The sequence below is a fragment of the Oryzias melastigma genome, linkage group LG16 (genome assembly GCF_002922805.2).
Source record: "Oryzias melastigma strain HK-1 linkage group LG16, ASM292280v2, whole genome shotgun sequence".
In the NCBI taxonomy this organism is placed as follows: domain Eukaryota; kingdom Metazoa; phylum Chordata; class Actinopteri; order Beloniformes; family Adrianichthyidae; genus Oryzias; species Oryzias melastigma.
In genome coordinates this window covers 18,547,313-18,565,765 of record NC_050527.1, presented here as the reverse complement: position 1 = coordinate 18,565,765, position 18,453 = coordinate 18,547,313, and the positions used below count along the sequence as shown (strand labels likewise).

At 43.8% G+C, this 18,453-nt stretch overlaps 2 protein-coding genes across 2 annotated transcripts in view; both read left to right on the top strand.

Moving 5' to 3' along the window:
* fras1 (Fraser extracellular matrix complex subunit 1) overlaps positions 1–10,607 on the top strand; it is a gene marked incomplete at its 5' end in the record, with an annotated part of 79,968 nt that extends 69,361 nt beyond the window's left edge. The window contains 6 exon segments of the mRNA XM_024260302.2: positions 1,424–1,583; positions 3,448–3,564; positions 3,976–4,142; positions 4,216–4,421; positions 7,472–7,618; positions 8,934–10,607. Of these exon segments, the coding sequence (XP_024116070.1) occupies positions 1,424–1,583; positions 3,448–3,564; positions 3,976–4,142; positions 4,216–4,421; positions 7,472–7,618; positions 8,934–9,494 (1,358 nt within the window).
* Positions 10,608–10,792: 185 nt separating this feature from the next.
* Positions 10,793–18,453, top strand: part of anxa3a (annexin A3a) — a 9,562-nt gene continuing 1,901 nt past the window's right edge. The window contains exons 1-13 of the mRNA XM_024260303.2: positions 10,793–10,882; positions 12,694–12,725; positions 12,812–12,859; positions 12,958–13,045; positions 13,678–13,772; positions 13,963–14,076; positions 14,175–14,265; positions 14,362–14,441; positions 16,564–16,620; positions 16,707–16,800; positions 16,884–16,979; positions 17,059–17,117; positions 17,427–17,549. Coding sequence (XP_024116071.1) covers positions 12,711–12,725; positions 12,812–12,859; positions 12,958–13,045; positions 13,678–13,772; positions 13,963–14,076; positions 14,175–14,265; positions 14,362–14,441; positions 16,564–16,620; positions 16,707–16,800; positions 16,884–16,979; positions 17,059–17,117; positions 17,427–17,549 — 960 coding nt within the window. The 5' untranslated portion in view covers positions 10,793–10,882; positions 12,694–12,710. The remainder of the gene's footprint in view (positions 10,883–12,693; positions 12,726–12,811; positions 12,860–12,957; positions 13,046–13,677; positions 13,773–13,962; positions 14,077–14,174; positions 14,266–14,361; positions 14,442–16,563; positions 16,621–16,706; positions 16,801–16,883; positions 16,980–17,058; positions 17,118–17,426; positions 17,550–18,453) is intronic.

Here is an 18,453-nt window from a genome sequence, read left to right as displayed (position 1 = left end):
CTAAACAAATCTATTTTAAAACTGATGAAAGAACGTGATCAATGCTTAAAGCTGTCCATTAAATCAGGGCAAAACAGACACCAGTTTGCCTCCTTGAGAAATAAGGTTGAGAAAGAAATAAGGAAATCTAAAGCAAACTTTTTCATAACCGCATTGAATAATGCAAAGGGAAATCCGGAAATAACCTGGAAGTACATTGAAAATCTACTGGGCAACCAAAATACTAAAAAAGCAAAACCATTGCCAATTCAGTTAGATGGAAAAATAATGACAAAATCTAAAGACATGGCTGATGCTTTCAACAATTATTTTATTGAATCTGTGTCTGATATTTCTAACAGGTTTCCAGGAAGGCAAGAATGGAATTATTCAGCCCCATCTAGACTGCCATCCTTTTCCCTCGCAAATATTACTGTCACTGCCACTGCTTTAGACTCAATGTTTCAGTGGTGAAACAAAAAAATTCCCAGGTTGCACCGGTGTGCCCAGTTGTTCGGTAAAAGGAAGAGAAAAACAGAACTTTTAAGATAAACTCTTACTGACCTACTGACTGTTCCACTGAAAGCCATGGTCATTCCCCGCTCTGACCGGCGCCAGTCCAGACGTTCCCGCATGTTTGCAGTTCCAAAACTCCAGCCAGAGGGATGGTTTCTGAACCTCTAAATCCGCGCTGTTGAGCTTGGGTTGAGCACCTACCAGTGCTGCTGGGAGGTGGAGCTAGTAATAAAAAATGTAAAAACTATTAACTACGGTGGCCCTGGAGTTCAAATCACATCCACAAATTACTCAATGCAAAAATATTTTTGAAGATAACATTTCAGAAATCGAAACAAAATTAAAGAAACAATAAAAACAGCAACAAAGTGACAAGGTAGCTTTTTTCAAAATGTGAATTTCAGCTCAGTGAAGCACCAACCTCTGTTATCTCATTTACCGAACTGCTGAGTTAAAACCTCCCTGCTGGACGACTGCCCCTAAGGTCAAAGGTCAGGCCCACCGGTGCAACCAGTTCATCCAGAGCCCTGACAAACAGAACGCAGATGAAATGACGGTAACAGCCATGTTACGGTGGAATTCACATTGTAGTGTTACCCTTTCATTCAAAGGAGAGAGATTACATGGCATGACACTGTATTTGTATGACTAACAGCACAGGGAGCCTGCAGTGACTGATGTTTTCACATTAACCTGACATATAACTAACATCATAGTCACAATACAACACACATGTAGTTATTATCCTACAGAGAAGGTACAGTATGTCAAGTTTTAACACACCAATCTTTGTTATACAGTAGTTACTTTTAGGGGACGTTACAGTGACGTGTTTTTACAAAAAATAATTTGATCACAGCGATGCAATGCTAGTTTCATGACAGTAGCATGGATTGCAGGTCCATTTGAGTCTCCATTTCCCCTGCAGGTCAGTTTGTCCCCGAGCACCACACTCTGCCGGGCCACAGCTCCCGTCTGATGGCTCCTGACCACCTGGGAGGCATCGAGTTTGACATGAAGCTGCTGTGGAGCGCTCAGACCTTTGACTCCCCCTACCAGCTATGGAGAGCCACCAGCTCCTACAGCAGGTCAGATTCAGCTGCACAGCTGGAACTATCTGCTGGATCGTAAATCCGTCAGACAAGTGTAGAAATTCTTTCCTCAATTCCACTTACAACACTTAGCAAATACCATTATTTACATGTTTTTAGGAAATGTTTTGGGTTCATTTCATTACAGAGAAATCACAGACTTTAGAAAGACATTGTCAATGATCTCTTTGGTGGTTTTAAACAGCATTTATCAAGTAACAAGAAGGTTCTTTCTGTAGCTCGGATGACATAGAAGGGATGTCTTGGTTTTTCAAGGTGAAATTCTTTAGAGAAATCTGCATCCATAACAAACTCAGCATTTCACTTTGGAAGGGAAGCAACTGGAGAATCCTTTAAAATATCCTGTCCTGCAGAGTATATGGATGAAACACCAAATAGGGTGATGGGAAAGAAATGCACAGCATTGCTGAGGGAGTTTTATTCAGAGCACTTTTGTCATGTTCCAGCCAACATGTCATTCAACCCTGTTGTCAGAATCTGCTCCAGCAGGCTCGCACTATTCCAAAATCGAATTAAACCGCCAGGAGTAACCATGGTAATAGATTAGAGATCCTACTGTAATCTCATTTTAATCTGATTTTCCTGAAAATACATTGAAAACTATAGATAATCCCTTATGTCAGAGCTTTCCCTAAGCAAAGTGTTAAAAGTCTAAGCTTCTCTTTGAAGATGAACTTAAATGAGTTTAGTCAGACTAGCTGGAAACCAGCAGATCAGTTTGAGCTTTTCTGTCAAAGTCTGTGTATTCCTTTAGGCATTTGTACAAATGTCAAACACGCCTTCACATCTGCATCAGTTACTTCACATCCATTGACTGTATAAGATAACTGGACTGAGTGACTCCTCCCCCTGATGTTCCAGACCAGAAGTACCTGCTGGTTCAGAGAATCCAGAATCCCATAGACTTCTGTAGAGAAACAAACAGCTGTTACTCATTCTGTTGGTCAGAATAATCATTATTGATCTGATTCATTTTTTAACGTCTTCTTGTCTTATTTTTTTAAAGGTATTTTTTCCTTATTGCAAGTTATTCAAGTTCTAAATTGACCAATCAGATATCTCAGTAAAAGCATGTGGTGCCCTCTGGGCCCGCCTCTAACGTTTGATTGACCGCTTGTCTTGAGCGGTGTCGCTGCATTTTCGGTATGCGGAAGCAAACCCGCATGCGCGAACCAAACGTCACTTCCTCTAAAGCATTTTCCGGTCTTCAGACGGTAACAACAATAATAACCTCGAAGGATGTTAATATAGCACTTAAAATGTTTATCATAGTGAAAACATTCACCTATTGTTGAAAAAATGAAAGGAAAAATACACGTTAAGGATCAGGACCTTACGATCTTGCAGTGACTACAAACGGACTACAAATGTTTTCTTCTTCTGCAGTTTTACATGACGGCAGTTCACTCCCTAAGCTAAGAGGATACAGCGCCACTTCAAGACACTTTATTTTATCCAGTAATCCAAATACATTATTAACGGTAACTCTGTGGCTTTTTTTTCCGCACTGTAATCCAGTCAGGAGAAGCTCTCGGTTGTTGAGAAAAACATAAATTCTTGTGATCAAGGAGTTTTACTGTTTGGAAATGACTCTGAGGTATAGTGGGTGAAGAGCGGAAGTGACGTGTGGTTCGCGCATGCGGGGTGAGCGGTGCAACCGATTTGCTTCCGCATACAGAAAATGCAGCCACAAGCCTCTTTCAGTTAAAGGGGTGTGGAAACAGCAAAAGAAAAGACAAGCTCAATGCTGCCACATCCTGTTCATGGATATGAATCACGTGTCTGTGGAAGAGAAAAATACTTAATTTCACGTCTATAATCCAGTTGTGCTCCTCATCAGGAAGGACTACTCTGGAGAGTACACAGTCTTCCTGATTCCCTGCACCGTTCAGCCCACTCAGCCCTGGATGGACCCCGGTGATAAACCCCTGTCCTGTACAGCACATGCTCCAGAGAAGTATGGCGGTCCTTCTGTAAAACAACAAACATCTGTGTTCTGCACTGACTATAAGAGAAGTTAGGAACCAGATTATGGTGACTATGTAAAAAAGAGTTCAGAGAACTCATGCTATTAGTTTGCTTCTTAACACGGCCTTTCAAACATTGAATCAAACTCTATTTGACAAACATTATATTGAATGTGTCACGTGTGTATGCTGTATGTATACATACTAATATATTTATGATTAGAAGTAAGAAGATAGGAACATTTTCTACATTTTCCATGCAATTTATAAGTTTACATCTTCAATAGATTTGATAAATCTTTGAATCTTTATTTCTATTGTGTTTTTTGCTTGGTCTTCAGTCTGCTGCCTTGAGGGAGTGGCTATATTCATTCTTTATCGTACTCATTTTTTTCTGGAAGGTTTTTGGTTCCAATCGCCTTCCAGCAGACCAACCGGCCCGTTCCTGTGGTTTACTCGCTCAACACCGAGTTCCAGCTGTGCAACAACGACAAGGTTTTCCTTATGAATCCAGCCTCTGCTGACGTCTCTATGGCTGACATGGACTACAAGGGAGCCTTCTCCATGGGTACGATGGGAATGTGGGATGTGATGGTTCTGTGTGGCAGAAACCTCCATTCTAACTTTGCTGCCCCCTGCAGGCCAGACTCTTTACGGCCGGGTGATGTGGAACCCGGAGCAGAACCTGAATGCAGCATACAAACTGCAGCTGGAGAAGGTTTACCTGTGCACAGGTCGAGACGGATACGTGCCCTTCTTTGACCCCACAGGAACGCTGTACAACGAGGGCCCGCAGTACGGCTGCATCCAGCCCAACAAGCATCTGAAACATCGCTTTCTGCTGCTGGTACACACACGCTCTGTGTTCAAACTCTTCAGGTCCTCCAGCTAAATCTGACTAAAAGTTTGATTTTTAAATCTCTTCAAACGCACTTGGGGGGCCTCAGTGTAGGTGACCTCTGTGGTGACTGTGGAGCTCACCTGTACCTTCTCTGGATTTCTGATCAGATCAGAATGAATTTGAACAGCATTTCATGAAGTTAAATGGTGTATTTCTACCTTCCTTGAAGGCCTAAAGCGCTTTACAGTCACACACACATTCACACACTGATGGTGGCTCTGCTGCCGAACACTGGCACCAACCTTCCACCAAAGGCAATGTGGCGTTTAGTGTCTTACTCAAGAACACTTCCACACATGGGTGGGTAAGGCGGGAATCGAACCTGTAATCTTCTGATGAGGAGTCAACCGCCCTACCACTGCACCACAGCCACCTACTAACACTAAACCTGTCTCCTTCTAAACTGAGAGAGAGCTGTTTGAATCCTGATCTGGAGAACCACGACCAGAACTAGTTTCCAGCTGTGATTTCATGTAGACATTAATGACAGAGACAATCCTACAGACCACTTTATGATTAACTATGAAAAGGGAGAGGAAAGCAGACACCTTTCAGACAACAAAGAACTCATCACAGGAATAGGATTTCAGACAGAAAGCTCACCAGACACACTCATTATCTTTATTTCATGTCTTTTTTGTTTAGTTTTTAGTGTTTTAGCTGCTTAGTAAATGCACTTGCAGGATCCCTGCATCAGAGGCTTCAGGGGAGTTTCCAGCATTCACAGCTTCAGCTGCTTTTCTGCGTCTGTAATGGACAAATGGAGAGAAACAAAAGCTTGAACACTGAACAGAAAACTATCCAACATAACAGTTGAAGTCTGGGGTTGTGGAAGACTTACATTTGTTTGGTTAATATAAAATAAAACTAGAGTCTGGCTGAAGGATCAGAAGGTCAAACTTAATAGCAGAAGGTTGCATGTGAGGACACTGAAGCTCATGAAAAAGTGCAATCCTACATTTTTCTGTTCAGGCATGCACAGTCCTGTTCCTTTATATATATATATATATGGATGCCAAGTCTTTTAATGGAAATAAAAGTTTTCAGCCTACAGAGGCTCAACTGTGTAGACATCATATAATCAGAGTGAAATGAAGTTGTGGCAGGCTAGTCCATTTTTTCTAAAACTTCATTTCTGCAACTCAAAATGCTTTTCAGTATCTTGTGTGGCCCCCACCAGCTTGTTTGCATGCTTGACAACGTGGCGGCATGCTCCTAATGAGACGACGGATGGTGTCTTGTGGCATTTCCTCCCAGATCTGTGTGAGGGCATCCCTGAGCTGTTGTACAGTCTGAGGAGCAACCTGGTGGCGCCTAATGGACCCAAACATAATGTCCCAGAGATGTTCTATTGGGTTTAAGTCAGGGGATGGTGAAGGCCATTCAATTGTTTCAATTCCTTCATCCTCCAGGTACTGCCTGCATACTCTTGACACGTGAGGCCGGGCATTGTCGTGCATTAGGAGGAAACCAGGACCTACTGCACCAGCGTAGGGTCTGACAATGGGTTCAAGGATTTCATCTGGATACCTTATGGCAGTCAGAGCACCATTTCCTAGGCAGTAGAGGTCTGTGCGTCCCTCCATGGATATGCCTCCCCAGACCATCACTGACCCACCACCAAACCTGTCATGTTGAACCACGTTGCAGGCAGCATAACGTTCTCCTCGTCTTCTCCAGACTCTTTCACGTCTATCACAGGTGCTCAGGGTGAACCTGCTCTCGTCTGTGAAAAGTACAGGGCGCCAGTGGTGGACTTGCCAATTCTGGTGTTCTTGAGCAAATGCCAGTGGAGCTCCACGGTGCTGGGCAGTGAGCACAGGGCCCACTACAGGACGTGGGGCCCTCAGGCCACCTTCATGAAGTCTGTTCCTGATTGTTTGGGTAGAGACATTCACACCAGTGGCCCTCTGGAGGTCATTCTGTAGGGCACGAGCAGTGCTCAGCCTGTTCCTCCTTGCACAAAGGAGCAGCTATGGGTCCTGCTGAGGGGTTGAGGACCTTCTACGGCCCTGTCCAGCTCTCCCAGAATAACCACCAGTCTCCTGAAATCTCCTCCATGTTCTGGAGATTGTGCTGGGAGACACATTAAACCTTCTTGCTGCAGCACGTGTGGATGTGCCATCCTGGAGAAGTTGGACAACCTGTTCAACTTCTGTAGGGTTAAGGAATCTCCTCATACTGCCAGTAGAGATAATTATCAAGCCAAAATCAGCACGAGTGGAAAACCATCCAAAAAAGATCAAGAGGGAGAAACTTGAAATGACCTCCACATGTAACACCAGTCCTGTTTTGAGGGTTTTCTAATTGTTGCCACTGAAGTGCACCTGTTGTTAATTCCATGAACACCAATACAGCTGAAATTGATTAATGAGGCCCTCAGCTGCTTAACCAACAAGAATATTATCAGACAGGTTTAATTCAATTCATGCCAGGCCCAATAAAAAAGTGTTTCTTTAATTTTTGTGAGCAGTGTGTATATGTATATATATATATATAAAACCAACTTTATATATAGAGCACTAATCCCTGTGAAAAACAACTCAAAGTTCTTTACAATAAATACATAGTGAAAAGTGAAAGAAGTAATCCTAACAGAAGACCCCAGCACACAGACACACAAAGCAAAAGCAAGCTGGAGAAACAGTCCACCAAATGAAAATATGACAGGATGCTTAAAAGTTAGGAAAGAAAAATTAGTTGCAGTTTCTTCTTGAAAACCCTCCACAGTGGATGAAGCTCTCACATCCTGAGGCTGTTCAGTGCTGAGATCCGGCCTCGCCGTGGAAAATCAGAGCTGTAATGTTGGCTTGACTCCACCCTAAATCTGACATCTCTCTGTAAACTATCATCAGCAGTACTGCATGTCTCCTCCAGATTCAGAGCTCTGAATCTCAGGCTAGGATGGCCTCAGACCATCAGCATTTGATCTGAATGCTGCTCGTCTTCTTCCTTCTTTTTGTTCTGATCCGCTTCTGTCCTTGTTTCTCCTGCAGGATCGGAAACAGCCGGACATTTGCGACAAGTTTTTCCACGATGTTCCTTTTGAGGCAGAATTTGCCTCGGACGTGCCAGCGCTGCAGTCCATGACAGCCATGCCAGGAGTTGACGGCTTCACCATGAAAGTGGATGCTCTCTACAAGGTGAGGGGAGTCCGGTTTCTGTTCAGTTAGAGAACGCTGAACCTTTTCACTGCGGCACTTCAGCCTCAAAACCAGACGAGTCCAACTGTGAAGGAGAGCAGATGAACTCCAGAATCCTGACCCTTCACGGAAATGCTTCATCTGTCAGATCTTCATGCAGATGGGCTGATGACAGATGCTCACAGACGCTTTCCTGCCCACTGGAACGGGACCGATTTACTTTACAAAAGCTATTTGAATGCTTTGCTCTATTGACTACATTAAAAGGCCTTGTAGCTCCTAACTTCTACTGTAAATGTGCTCATGCAGCAGTTTCTCTGAGACACTGGGAAAACATCCTCTTGATGTTGTAATACCGCAAAAATAAGAGGACCTGTCAAAAGCAGAACTCCCCCTGTGGTTCTGCAGTGGAGATCCGGGTCCATTCCCAGCTGCGTGTTCTCCTCCTGCATGTTGGGTTTTCTCCTGACACTCTGACATCCTCCCACATTCTGCATGGGAGAAGTTCGGACGTTAGCGTGGATGTCTGTCTTTGTTCCACAAACAGGAGGTGAACTTGCACAAACCACAGAAAAGTGTTGATCCCAGCCCAGCTCAGCTAGGGCAGATGCATCACTATGGCCCGATCCGAATACTCCCCTTCTCCCTTTCCCTTAGCCCTTCTCCTTGATTTGAAGTGGCAGTTGAAGTCAAAGTCGTGTCCGGACTTATTATTTTTTAAGTTTTACACTCCAAACAGAGGGGTCTAAAGTCCGCTATCGCGAGAGTAAACCGTGTTGCGCGAAGAAGCGCTTTTCTTCCCTTTGGTGCGCTCTGAACCGCAGATGTTTATATTTAAATGTAAGTAATGACTTTATGTTGTAGCACGACCTTTTTAAAGTTACAAAACCGCTGTTGTTATGGATATTAAACCGCTGGAAGCGCCGCGCTAACGCTAGCGGACTGGCGAAGTTGATGACGTCATTGAATGGAAGTCACGTCCGAAATATTAGACACTATTTTTTTCATCACCCTCCATTTGGAGCAAGAACGGAGGGATAAACGAAGGGGGAGGGCTAAGGGAGAGGGAGAAGGGGAGTATTCGGATTGGGCCCAACCCTTTGAAAGCAGCTCTGACTCAAACATTAACCTTTCTCTTCTGCAGCAGCAGGCCAGTAAAGATGGATGACTTGCTGAATAGGATAAACGTGTTTGGTTACAGCTCAGGGACTCTCTTCTAACCAAGTCAGAGTTGTATATGTTTACAAGTCTGTCAGGGTCTGGAGCTGCAGCACACTCGGCTGCGGTTCACCTCTGTCTTATCTCTGACTGACAGGTGGAGGCGGGGCACCAGTGGTACCTGCAGGTGATCTATGTGATCAGCCCAGAGTCTCGCTCCAATCCCAGAATCCAACGCTCTGTGACCGCTCAGCTGAGCCGCTCCAGACGTGACCTGGTAGACCGGAGTGGGCGTCTGACGGTGGACGAGTCCCTAATCTATGACAATGAGGGGGATCAGGTGAAGAATGGCACAAACATCAAGTCTCTGCACCTGGAGGAGCTCCCTTCTGCCACTTTTAATGCCCACGTGGGCAGCTCGGTGGGCGGCGGGGTGGCCGCCGTCACGCTGCTGGTCCTGGCCCTGCTGGCTTCCTGTTTCCTGTTCCGCCGCTGCCGCCACTCAGCCAAGAGGAAGAACTCCCAAAAGACTTGCGAGGAGTATCCCCTCAACACTAAGATGGAGGTGTGCATGGACAAGTGTGTGGAGAAGAACTTCAGCAGTAAGCACTGCACGGTGAGAAACATCAACATCAACCGCAACCAGGAAGCCAAAGTGAAACAGGTCAACCTGGAGGTCAAGCTGCACAACAACCTGAACGACGGCACCGAGGTCTGAGGCGGGAGTGACGGAGGACTCCAGCTGCTGCCAGAAACTCCTGAAAGATGTCCAAGCATTCACAGGTCGCTTTGGAGCAGGAACAATGATGGTCAGGCTGCAGCGGGAATCCACACCCACGTCAGGCCACTCCTCCTCCTGTCCAGCTCCTCCGCTCTGTGGCTCTGACAGCAGTGAACCTCCCTCCTGCAGACATGTCCCTGCTGGGAATGTCCTCATCTTAACATGCAGCTCACTCATCCTGCTGAGGCCCAACACAAACCCTCAGAGTCTTCCCAAACCCTTCAGTCACACTTCAAACACTGACTTCACAGGCAACATTTCCCTGAGACTGATTACTCTGAATATCTCAGTGTTGTGTCCAGAGAACATGAGGTCACTCTCTCCCATCAGCTGTTTTCATATTAGAAGCAGAATGTCGAATTATAAAGACATAAAATACATATTTTTTTATGATTAAGAACAAATGTGTTTGAGGTGGAATGAGTGGGAAAAAAAATCCAAAAGCCTTCAAGTGCAATTACTCCTCTTTTCTATTCAAACCAGAAGCAGCAGCTGTGTTTAAATGTATGTCCAGCCTCACTCAGAGACACATCTACTGTCATGGTTTGGTGATATTTTTCAGTGTTCTCTGCTCTGATAGCTGCCAGTCTGAAGTGCCATGCTGGCTCTTCCTCCTGAGGAGTCAGACGTGTGTGGACCCAGCTGACCTTTAGCCTTACTGCTGTTCACATGAACAGAACCACTGGTTTACCTGCTGGACCTGATCAAAGCTGTGTTTCTGTCCTGCCCAAAGACACAGACTCCTCAAAGCTTTCATGTGTGGATTCTCATGTGTGACTACTGATGTACCTTGGAGTTGATGAGTTGTTTTTCTACACTGGTTTCAAAGCACTACAGTGAGAAAATGGCATCTTCACTTGTGTCTTTCTCTTTTGCCCCCCCACCCCCCACCCCCAACTGTGTGCCTGATCAACAAGAGCGTGGGGACTGTGGGTGAAGACAGGATATTTTTGGTGCTACTATTTTATGGGGATAAATCAATACTATCAATTTGATGCCTGTCTGTATCTGGTGCCTTTTTTAATAATAAACTTTATCTGAAATCAAAAACCTTCAGGTAATTTATTCTGTTCCAAATAAAAATATGTCTAAATATTTAACAAATAGGATCTTTGCTTTTCTGAAATAGGTGTTGGCGTAAACAGATTAGCAAGTAATCTATTAGTTTGGCTTTGATTTTTAGCTACTGTGAAATGTACACAATGTCCTTGAATGCATCACCTTTAAAGCAAACAGGTCAGACTGGCTGAGTTTTCAGGAGTGTTTCCAGGGAATCTGAAGGTGTGGCAGAAAGCTCTTCTGTCCAGGCAAAGATCCAGATCCAGGTAGGTTGTTTTTTAACTTCCAGTGGCAATCGTTGAGTTGAAGGGATTAAAATGACTTAAAAGACCCGAGAAACAAGTGTTTGTCTGCCTCTGACTCGTGTTGACGTTCTTTCATGTACTGTATTTTTTTTTTAATCAACGTAATTCCAGGAGGAAATCGGCTCATCGAGCCGCTTTTCTCCTTCAGATCTTACTGGAATTATCGTGTTAACAATTAAAAAATTATAGTAAATTAAAGATTTTGTGTTTAAGCGTCACTGGCAACACCTCAGGTGTTAGAGGGTTATTGAAATGATTTAGGGCCGAACGTATACCTGCAGTCTATAAGACTCCAGATGTCAATCAACAAGATACTTTATTAATCCCCTGGGGGGAAATTCATTGTTTTTCAGTACAACCAAGAACAAGATAAACAGAGAGAAGTAAACAGACAGTTCAAGGTTCACTGCGGAAGCGTCCACTGAGCGGCGCCCCTTATTAGCGTGGGAGAAGAAGGCCACGAGGGGGAGGGGGGAGGTTTAATGGGTGGCAAAAAAAGGTCATATCTCAACACTGCGTACAATGTTTACATACAAGCAAAAAAATACACCATAACTAAGAAGCACAATACATTCGAAGACACAATACATGAGGTTTGGTGGGTGGGATGGGCGGAGGGGGGGGGCAACTTTGCAATAGTCCTTTAGCTGCTTCCAGGAGCACACATCCAGACTACGCTTGGGAGGGGAGGGAGATTGCAGGAATGTCGAGGTCAAGGAGGGATGAGCAGCAGTTTTCGTCTTCACACAGCTGCTCTGTAGAAGCGGTATGTTTTGAGAGCCAAGGCAGCGCCATCGGCTAAGGGGGATCCGACAAGATAAAATTGTTTCAGGTGCCAGCAGTTGTTTTTGTACTGCAGGCTGAGTCCTTCACTGGTCCGACTGAGTCTTTGAGGCGAATTTCAAAATGGGGCGGAATGTGGGCAATTTAGGCCAGTCTCCCTTCTGTTTGGGCAGTAAGTCGCTCCAAGTTGACATCCATCTTCCGCACAAGTTCAAGGGTCGGGAGCATTCTGCTCAGATGGGCAAGAGAAGCAGACTGCTTCTGATCCACTTGTGAAAGTCTGTCTCCAAGAGTCTCTTCTTCCCGAAATAACTTCCCAAAGAGATCAGACTGCTCGCCTCTCACAGTCTTCAGCTCACTTCTAGCGAGCATCACCTCGCTTCTCATGAGCTTCACCTCCGAGACCGCCTGATAGTTGAGATATCCTCCGATCCCAATAGCGAGGTATCCAAAAATCAGGAACACGAGTAGATATACATCTTCAACATCTTCCACAGACAGCTGGGCCAGACACATCAGCCTCCACTTGCCCCATGGATCGTTGGTGTATCCAGCCGCGTGGGTTCCGTCTGGGAAGGGGTCCGCTTTCCCATTCCTTAGCGTGGAGTAAATTTTGTCGATCGCATTAAAAGACCAGTGGATCAGATCCATTTTCAGAGTTTAAAAAGCAGAAGAGTAGTCGAGAGCAAAAACAGCAGCTCACAGGGAGACAGACAGAAGCCTTGGGAGCAACACAGGAGGGGAGGAGAGAAAAAAAGTGCGTCTGTCCTCGGCAAGAGCCAAACACGAAAGATGTGTGTCATCCATTTATCAGAAACTAAACCTGCTCTCCAGTGGTTTGCAGAAGGATCCTCTGACTTTAGAACTGTGATGCTATCTCTGACTTCTAATACTTTTTTTTATCCTTGCTGAAGGTTTTGTTTGATTCTCTGAAATCTTTAAAACACATAAATGTTTGCACCTTTTTAAAATATCCACACGTTTGACAGAATATTCAGCTTTCATCATGGGATCCTTATGGGTAAAACAAGTTCTATTTCAACAATTTCATTTTAATGCGAATTTTGATCAAACTTTCCAAGTGAAAATCATCTGAAATTTTTTCAGGAGGATTTGGAAAGTCTTGTAGAAGCTCCTTCATCTTTTACTGCAAAAGTAGGTTCTGATATGAAACCTCAATTTTCCTCTCCGTGATCTTAAGTAACTGATCATCAAATTCTGAGACTGTAAATGTTTGGGTTCATCTGATTCAGGCAGGAGAAAGGGGAACAGTCAAAGCCAAAGTCGCCTTTAATGCAGACGAGGATGCCAAAGCTCTGAGGAAGGCCATGAAAGGACTCGGTACACGCTTCACTTCTTCACAGTCTTACACGTGCTACAGGATTGAAGAATCTAGTCTTACATTTGAAAATAGTTGTTTTGTCCACAAATGTGCATGAATTGGTTAGATAATCTTCATTTTCAAAAGAGAAAATAAATCAAAGATGGACTGTCATAGCTTTAAAGCAATGTTTGAAAGTCTCCGTTCAGATTAAAAAATATTTCTAGATATACAAACAAATCTAAAGATTTTGGATTAAACATTCATCATTTATGATGCATGTTGAGAATGTGTATTTGATGTTCTCAAGTTGAGGTTTTTATCATTGCTAACTGGAAATGTTTCCTCATCCCAGTAAAGTTTAGTTGAGTGACTGTTAAGAGTTTTTTTGTTAAATATGCAGAGAAACTAAGGAGGATTGATGTCCCACAGCTTTTGCTGTGCTGGAAGGAAACAGACATTTCAAGCTTGTGACGTGACAAAAGAGAATACAAATGAGAGAAGAATCAAGTTCCAACCTGGGCTCTACAATAAACAAGCCAAAATTGTCCTTCAGAATAAAACCTAGTCACTCTGAGTGTTTTAGAGAAGTCATTGCTGAACAGTCTATGCTGGTTCTCTCATCTGATGGATGCTTGTGAAAATCTTACAGGAACAGATGAGAAGACGCTGACGGACATCCTGGCTCACAGAAGCAGCGCTCAGAGGCAGCTCATCTGCGCCGCCTATCAAAAGGCCACCAGCAGAGTGCGTGCAGCCTGCCTTTATCCAGAACAGCACATTCTCATCTGTTGCTTTGAGGCTGTTTTTGTGTACTCATTAATTATTTTCACATGATCAAAACATGCACCAACACAAACACAAGCACCAAAACATTTGGCATGCAGAACATGTCACTGACAGCAGGTGACCATTTTCTGGCTTTTCTGTATGACAGATGTTACTCAAGGACCTGAAAGACGAGACAAGTGGAGACTTCAAAGACCTGCTGGTGGCACTGGTGACCCCTCCTGCAGAGTACGACTGTCATGAAGTGATGAGAGCCATCAAAGTCTGTTTTTCATTACTTTCTAAATCAGTCTCCCTCTGAAAAAATGCTTCTCACACCATGTGGACTGTCCCGTGGAAAGACTGATGCTGTGTTTGCAGGGAGTTGGCACAGAAGGCGACGTCTTGGTGGAAATCTTTTCCTCTCGGTCTAACCAGGAAATCAAGGCGCTCACTGAGGCCTTCTTAAAAGGTAAAACAAGCCAAATGCTCTTTGTGTTAATCAGCACAAGTAAAGCCTGTTCTTCTTTGAGGAATGTCATGACATGTTTCATGTTTGTGTCAACAGAAACTCAGAAGCAGTTGACTACTGAGCTGGAAAAGAAAGTGTCTGGGGACTTCTCCAAAGCACTTCTGCTCCTGGCTCAGGTTGGTTTGGGCACCAGGAGAAATTTTAAAAATATGTAACTGTGTTTTGGGGTCCCACAACATCTTCTAAATTAAACTGGAATGATCCTTGTCAACAACTCTATGACAACTGCAACTAGCAATAGATCTCATTTTATAATGGTGTAGCATTAAAACAGTCAGTTTATCCAATAAAGTCAAACTGGAGATCCATTGATCTCAGCTTATTATAGATCTTAGCTTCATTTTTTACTTGACTTTAAGATTTTTTTTAAAGCAAACAATACAAGCACACGGGGCCCAATCCCAAAGTCAGTTCACATGAGTGCAGAGGCTCGCGTCAGGAAGGACCGACAAGCTTCTACTGGAAGTAGAACGACTGTAGGTGGAAGAAGTGTTTGTGGGCAGAGGAAGACGAGAGAAAGATGCTGAGCTTCTCTTTGGGAAAGATCAGGATGGATCAGGAATGAATCCATCAAAGGATCAGATCATGTAGATGTTCTGGAGATTAATGCAGGGAAGCATCTGGAGATGAAATGTTGAGAGGAGGAACAAGATGATATTGGTGAAAGGATGTTGAGGTTGGAGAAACCAGGAAAGAGGTCTAGAGGAAGATCACAGAGGAGATTCATGGATGGAGAGAAGGAGAACACAGAGAAGCTTGAGAAAAATCCCATATTTATTGGAAAAAATGTCTGCTGCAGCAAGAAGTCAAAAAACAAAAGCATTACATTTGGTAAAGAACGAAAACTAAAATGACCTTAATACAAAACAAGTGTCTGACTTTAAAAAAAGAAGGTTTGGAGTAAATTAAACCAGAAGCATTTCTGTAATCTGATCTGGAAAACTTTACAGAGAACTAGATGACATGCAACAGCTGAGAAAAACAGAAAGAAAAATCAAATCAGAATCAAAAACATGGTAAACAGAAGAGAGAAAACAATCTGGATTTTTGTTTCACTTATCCACCCTGCCTTTACACAACTATTAGAAAACCTTGTGCAACGTGTCCTTTTGTCAAACCGGTTTTGCCCCAACAGTAAATACGGAAATACAAACCCTCAGTACTGCTGGAAAACAAAGCAGAGCAGGAGCTGCAGGTCCACTCAGGAGAGAAAGCAGTCAGTTCAGAACATTCATCGTCCAAAGCTCATCAGGTTAGATCATGTCTTGTCAGAGGGGGTTCTGGCTCGTTTGGTACCCTGGGTGTAACACTGGACCCCCCATGGATGAAATCCACCAATGAGCTAATTAAACAGACTAGCCTAACTGGAAATTAATCTTCTTTAACCATGTGGCTGGTTTGACTCATTTGTTAAATAATCCAGTACACCCAATAGCGTGCATTTGTTAAAAGGGGAATAGTGAAGAAATGACACAAGACACGATACTGCATCAGTCAAGTCCACTGTCATAATGGGCGAACGGAAGCTGCACGTCTCACCTACACGAAGTCAGACAAGATCAACCGAAACACGATCAACAAATAAAATTCTCAAAACTAAATACTTGAAGAAAAGTTAAATGAAAACAATGTAAAATTAATGTAATTATTCAAAATGACATGTAAATGTAAGCACTGAATATGTTATAATTGTAATGCGGATGTTTTGACATCCAGACCAGAGTAGTCGATCACAGATCAATCAAAAAATATGCCACTGTCTATTCTCAGAAAATGAATCATTAAATGAATCATTTCCTATTTAAGGAACAGTTATGAATAAAACCAATTATTATTTTCCCAAACAATTTGAAGCACATTTCTTTTAGTCTTCCTTATGTTAAGACAGCATCTATATTGTATATATACTATATTGTGACCATTCCACATTGATTTTGTGAAAGAAATCTTTATTTATTAGAAAGCAGAGAGTGCATCATTTTCTCATTATAGCAGCAAGTTAACATGATAAACATGGCACCCTAGAGCATGTTTCTTTATGTTACGTGGAAAAGGCCAGATTTAGTCCAGAAAACCAGTGGAGAAAAAAAACACTGCTAATGTTCTTTTTGGACTGCTGTGTGCTCCGGATGAGATTGCCCCCTGGGTGATCACCCACACAGCCCCGAGGTAAAACTTTGACTCTCTCTTATCATAAAGAAAAGCTGGAAAATGACTCCTCTCACTCTTGGCTTCCAGGGCAACCGGGAACAAGACACTTCAGCCGATGTCGAGAAGGCCAGAGAAGATGCCAAGGTGTGGAGGGATGTAGGAAATGACATCCAGAATGTGTCTTGATTCAGAAAGAGCTGCTGTTCAACTGGATGTTTTTGTCCCACAAGACTCTCTACAGTGCAGGGGAGAAGAAATGGGGAACAGATGAAGCCAAGTTTATAGAGATCCTTTGCCGAAAAAGTATCCCCCAGATCAGACAGAGTGCGTACAGTTCACGGTGAACAACACAAAGGCTTTCTTTTGGAGATGCAAGGAGTGACTTGAAAGTTCTTCTGTTTTCGCAGCCCTTGTTGAATACAAAAACATCAGTGGGAAAACACTGCAGCAAAGCATCGAGGCAGAGATGTCTGGGAATCTGAGAAATCTGCTGGTAGCAGTTGGTGAGTTGATGAGCCTATGGAGCTGCACATGCAGGTTTCCTCTCCATCTGACTAAAATCTGCTGCGCTTCCTTCTACAGTGAAGTGTGTGAAGAGCCAGCCAGCTTATTTTGCTGAGTGTTTGCACAACAGCATGAAGGTGAGTCTTTGCCTCATCCTCCGGGGGCTTCCGTCAGCTGTCCTCTTTGAGAATAGACTTTGGCCCCTTACTCCGACTACATCCACTTTTTGCACATGACTTGTTGAGTGTGAATTTGGAAGATGGTTGTTTTGAAAGAACACGGTGCCTTCCTTCAACCAGTTATCGATCAGAAGAATATCAGTGGAGTTATTTCAGACCTTACTTTCATGGTTTCAGGAGAAGAGTTTGCTTGGTAACACAGGTTTAAAGCTTTGGAGGGTTTTTAAAAGGCAATTGTGAGAAAGTTTTCCCACTGTTGTTCTGCAGGGCGGTGGAACCCATGAGTCCACTTTGACCCGCATCATGGTAACCCGGTCGGAGATTGATTTGCTGGATATCAGAGCAGAATTCAAGAAACTCTACAACCACTCTCTGCAGTCTGCTCTCCAGGTGACTTTTGTTCCCATGGTTCTCCCTAAAACCTCCTGAGCTGGTGAATAAATCTGCTGTGAACCAACTCCAGAGCTGAGCTTCATTGTTAAGACTTTTTCAGATTTTCTAAAAAAGAAAAACCCTCTGATAGATAACCAAAGGTTTTAGAGAATCAGTGTTATGAACTGAACAACAGGACTTCACAACTGTTTGTAGTAAAACTGATACAAAACAGTTTCACATGAAGAAATACAGAAATAGCAGAATAATCAGAATCGATGAACTACATTTTTTTCAATATCTGTCTAAAGTAGACCTTTTGAAGGTGCAACAGTTTAAAGTTTATATTGGTTTGTTCCAGAAAATCATTTCAGGATCTTCAGCACTTTCTATAGTTCTGTTCCTGCGGCTGAGAAGTTGTCTAGCAATATAAGATAAGATAAAAATACTTTCACATCTCACATATCAATCTCACATAGTAAAATCCTCACGGGCTGACCGGTCCGCAGTCACAAAAAGGTTGGGGACCACCGGTATAAAGCACCTTCTCAGGGGGGGCCGCGGCCGGTCTGGCTGCCTAGGTCCCGTTGGTGCCTGACCATCGGGGGTCAGTCTGCCAACTGACCCCAACATATCCCCTTCCTCATACAAACATGCAATAGGGTGAAGGGGAGGGTGTCTGTATTGCAGTGTGCTGCGGGGGGTGGACTACCTGCCAGTGGCCCTCCTCCTGTGGCCGCTGCATGGATTTGCCCCTCCCCTCGATTTTATTTGCACCATAGACATTTAGGACCCTTGGTGGGGGGGGTGCTTGGACATCACTGCCAGCAAACAGTCATTGTCCTTTCAGTGCCCCTCCCGCCAATTTTAACCGCACCATAGACATGTAGGGCCGCTGGTGGGAGGGTGACGGGGCATCTCT